The sequence below is a fragment of the Monopterus albus genome, unplaced genomic scaffold (assembly GCF_001952655.1).
Source record: "Monopterus albus unplaced genomic scaffold, M_albus_1.0 scaffold2.1, whole genome shotgun sequence".
Taxonomy (NCBI): domain Eukaryota; kingdom Metazoa; phylum Chordata; class Actinopteri; order Synbranchiformes; family Synbranchidae; genus Monopterus; species Monopterus albus.
In genome coordinates, this window is record NW_018127882.1 from 530,106 (window position 1) to 534,853 (window position 4,748).

General features: G+C 38.9%; 1 protein-coding gene across 2 annotated transcripts in view; it reads left to right on the top strand.

Moving 5' to 3' along the window:
* The window catches only part of anxa6 (annexin A6), a 15,639-nt gene extending 11,222 nt beyond the window's left edge, over positions 1-4,417 (top strand). For both annotated transcript variants that reach the window (XM_020595107.1, XM_020595114.1), the window contains exon 25: positions 1,923-4,417. In XM_020595107.1, coding sequence (XP_020450763.1) covers positions 1,923-1,982 — 60 coding nt within the window. In that variant the 3' untranslated portion in view covers positions 1,983-4,417. The remainder of the gene's footprint in view (positions 1-1,922) is intronic.
* The last annotated feature ends 331 nt before the right edge of the window (positions 4,418-4,748 follow it).

Sequence of the window (4,748 nt, forward strand, 5' to 3'; positions counted from 1 at the left end):
TCATGGTTTCAAATCATGCATTGCACGGAAGGTTCCCCTGCTCAAGTCATCACATGTTCAGGCCCATCTGAAGTTTGCTAAAGACCATCTGGATGATCCAGAGGAGGCATGGGAGAAAGTCATGTGGTCAGATGAGACCAAAGTAGAACTTTTTGGTCTAAACTTCACTCGTCGTGTTTGGAGGAAAAAGAAGGATGAGTTGCATCCCAAGAACACCATCCCTACTGTGAAGCATGGGGGTGATAACCAAGGAGTGGCTCCGTAAGAAGCATATCAAGGCTCTGGAGTGGCCTAGCCAGTCTCCAGACCTCAATCCAATAGAACATCTTTGGAGGGAGCTTAAACTCCGCGTTGCTCAGCGACAGCCCCGAAACCTGACAGATCTAGAGGAGATCTGTGTGGAGGAGTGGGCCAAAATCCCTGTTGCAGTGTGTGCAAACCTGGTCAAGAACTACAGGAAACGTTTGACCTCTGTAATTGCAAACAAAGGTTTCTGTACCAAATATTAACACTGATTTTCTCAGGTGTTCAAATACTTATGTTCAGCAGTGCAAGACAAATAAATTCTTTAAAAATCATACAATGTGATTTCCTGAATTTTTTTATTTATTTTGTCTCTCAGAGTGGGAATGCACCTACAATGTGAATGTCAGACCCCTCCATGATTTCTAAATGGGAGAACTTGCAAAATTGCAGGGTGTTCAAATACTTCTGTTCCTCACTGTATGTGTCTTTGTGAAGTTTTTGTCTCACAGCCATTGCTACTTGCTGTGTGTGAGGTTGCACATCCTTCTTCTGTTGCTGTGGTGGGGTACGGTAATCTATAGCTCTCTGTGGTGGACTGTGGCTCTGTGGCTACTGCACAGCTGTTTAGGAATTTCCCTCTGTGCTTAACTTCCTCTCTATATCCGCTGTGCAATTGGTTGACAGCTGCAGAGACAGGAAGTAGAAGCGGTTCAATAATAACTTACAGATGAAATCACCATGACACCAATACAGGCTAGCAAGTAGGGTGCCCTGGATTGGCTTTGACAGAAATATTACCAGATTTTGCAACAGCAAGGACTGAGATATACTGTTTATACTAAAGTGTGTATTTAGTAGAAAAAATACAGTCTTTTGTACATTGCATTTTTATAGTTGTGTATTTCTGCTTAGCTTTTTACATGTGTTTTTTAGGTTGTCACTTTCAGAAGGAGATGCTGATTCTAGCAGACATTAAGCCTGTGTATTTCAAATAGTGTACAGAATGTTTAATGCCACTGACACCCCAGAACAAACAGGTACATTTAAAAAAAATATTCCAAAGAATAGGTCTGGAAAATATATACAGATTTGCTTTATTCCTGAGTCTTAGATGAGCCTGTGCACAGTATACATATCACATTTCTATACTGCAGCTCCACCTACTAGCATCTTTAAAGCTTTAGAGATGCTGGGAGGTCAATTCTTCACCTTTAAACAGAGCCACACTGGCTGCTTGCACTTGTTTCCAGTCTTTATCCTAACTAATTAACCAGCTGTTGTGAGTAGCTTCATATTTACTGTACAAACATCTGAGTGATCCAAATCTCCTCATCTAACTCCCAAGCAAGTGTTGATTCCCCAAATAAGGAACTGTTCCTTTAACCTCTAGAGTCCTGAGCTTTGGAATTTACAGAGACGTAGTGTACCATTTAATGCATATGGTCCTCATGTTTTGTTACTCATTGATGATGAAACAAAAATAAATCTGCATCTGTCAGCAGATATAAAAGGTAATTCCATTTTTATTCCACTTAATTGCTTTTTTCCATTTTCAAAGTTCTGCTTGTCCCAGTTTAGCTCTGTGATGACCAAGTATCAGTAGACATAAACATGATGAAAACAGTATTTTCCCTGAATACACGCTCCTTCTATGTTTGTTTTCCATCACTGTTCAGGGTGATACCTCAGGAGACTACCGTAAAACCCTGCTGGTGCTTTGTGGAGGTGAAGATTAAGCTTGTCATATCCCCTGCAGCTTCGGTCACAAACTTTGGAGACAAACCACGAGACAGAGTGAAACTGTGGTGGTTAACGTCAGTATCTATTGTCTATGACCTCCCAGCCTTCCAAGCCAGATCTGTCTCATGTCTGACTGTCCTGTCTGTAAGGACAGTGTCTTTCTTTCTTTTTTTTTTTTTTTTTTTACAGAGACATATGTAACATGAAGATGTTCACCTTAGTGTAGAAACAGGCTTCACACGTACTTGGTTTTTGTGACTAGTAAGTGCTCAGTGCCTTCAGACAATTGGCTGTCCAATGATTACTGAGATTAATAAATAAAATAAAGTGTTGTCTTTTCTCTTTCTCTTTTCACATTATACTTTTTTTAGTGTACCATTTAATGCATATTACATCAAAACACATCCTGTGGCTGTACCTGTTTTTGAACAGTATGTTTAACGGGTGGGGTACCATGGTTTGTATTTGACAGGGCTGTTCATTTATTAACTGTATTGATACCGGGCATAGCAGAATGGGAACTAGAATATTTACCATTAGGAATCTGCCACTCCAGTGCTTTTGCCTAGCAATCTTAAATCTTGTATCCAAAAGTTATTGTACATAATGCTGTATAAGCAAAGGCTGATACAAAAGAATAACAGTTTGTTCAGAATAATGTAACAATAATATGATAGCAGCCAGCAGATAATGTTGCAGGGCCTACATCTAAATAAAATCTTGTTAGCCTTTCTATATACACTGCTTCTTTACATTTAGACACATTGCAGAGTTATAGCTTGACTTCCTCAGCTGTCTGACTATAGACCAGAAATCTATACACTGACACATTTAATAAATAACAGTGCACATCAGTTCATGTGCCTCTGTTGGACTCCTGCTTGTTGATGAAATAGAAAAAGCACAAGACAGTTCACTGCCTATGTGTGAGCGCAGCTGTTGTCTGAGTTAAAAGAGGAAAGAAGAAAAAAAGATGTATGCGGTGAGGAAATCCCCTGCAGTACACCAAAATCCAAGGCAACAAATAGAGTCTACAGCAATCAGTCGGTTTTAATGGCACACCCAACCAGAAATCGCATTATTTGCTGATAATTATAAAAGATAAAGAGATTACTTCAGTAGCACATTGTTAATATGCAGGCAATGTCAAAATGTACACTTCTTGAATTTCCCTTTTGATGGTTGGGGGAACTTTGCAATGCGGTGTTGATCAGAACAGCTTGTACAGCATGAATTAAATAGATGTAGTTTACATATTCAAAGCTGTTAAGTCCTCAGAGAGCTATGGGTGTTGCAATGCAATGTGATCACGCAATGCACTGTGTATACAAGTTAATATATTAGAGGTTATTTGCATATTTTTCTTCATCGTGTTCTTCTCATTTGTCAAATGTTTTGTGGCCTCTTTTGTTGACTTACATTGATGTGTGCAACATGCTACAGGGTTTTATGCAAAAATGAATGACATATATTGTTTTTTTTTCCTCATGTTTTGTTACTCAGTAAAGACACCACACAGTTGGACACACACCAGGTTCTGTTCAGTTTGAGCATTCAGTATCAGGCAATTTATGGGAATTCCCCAAGCCTCGCAGTAAAATTGCTTCCCCCCATTCACCCATTTCCGAGGGTTAAAAGTGCTTCTCTTACACAAGCTGAATGTCTGGGTGAGTTGTTTATTTGTTTTAACATTTGATACGTACTAACAGGACATTTGTTGAGATTTGTTATCATTTTTTGTGGCATTTTTTTCTTTCATTCAGGGCAGGTTAAAATAACATTATGTTGTCAGTGAAATGAGCATTGTCCTCTGTGTGGAGCATAACATGGAAGGCAAAGGTGGCATAGTGAAAAGATTTATTTCTGCTCTATATGCCAGAAAAATTGCCATTACCTCTGTAATTGTGTGGCATTTGCAGCATTATGTTTATTTTAAAGCCATCTTAAGTACAAAATATCATGTTTTAGATACTTAAAGAAAAAAAAATTGATGATGAAACAAAACATAGCTGAAAAGGGTATTATAATCATTGTTTGACATTTGGGCACACTGGTTTCTTGGTCTTGGTAAAGTCTAGAGTTTACATTTCCTCTAAAAAGTTATATAAAAACCTCTTAGATATCAAATGGAAGTATATCTGTTGCCAGAGCACATCTCATCCTAATGTTTTAAACAGTGATAGAGCCTTCACAGCGAGGATGTCCCCAGTTTAGGGCCTGGGGAGGACAACTAGAGTCACTAGTGAGCTAACAAAGATCATTTTGTATTAAGTAGCACAGAGCTAATGACTATCTGCTGCTGATTTCTGCTGCTAGGAGACAGGAGACCACACTGTCCTTGTGTCTCAGCAGGGTGAGGTGCATAATCTGTACTTGTCACACTGAGGGCTTCAAACTGATCATTACCCTGTCTCATATGTCATCTGCTTGCTCTCAGGTCTTTGTGCAATAAAGAAAATTCTTTAAGATGTTTTTTTGGGGTGGGGGGGAGTAAGTGGGAAGAGAAAACAAATTGTATGGTGTGTTACCCAGCAGTTCTTGATGTACACCATCAGTCTGTACTTATGAATGCTTCCAGACATGACCTCCAAGGTTGATGTTCTGAAATCTAAAATCTTTAGTGTATCTTTGTTGATAACCAGTGGTGTCTTTTAACGTGTGATCCATAACATTTATTTTGGATCATCAAGTAGGCTACCCTTGTGTGGTTCAGTCTAACTGTACATGGTCATACATAAATTACATTATTAGCATGCCATGTT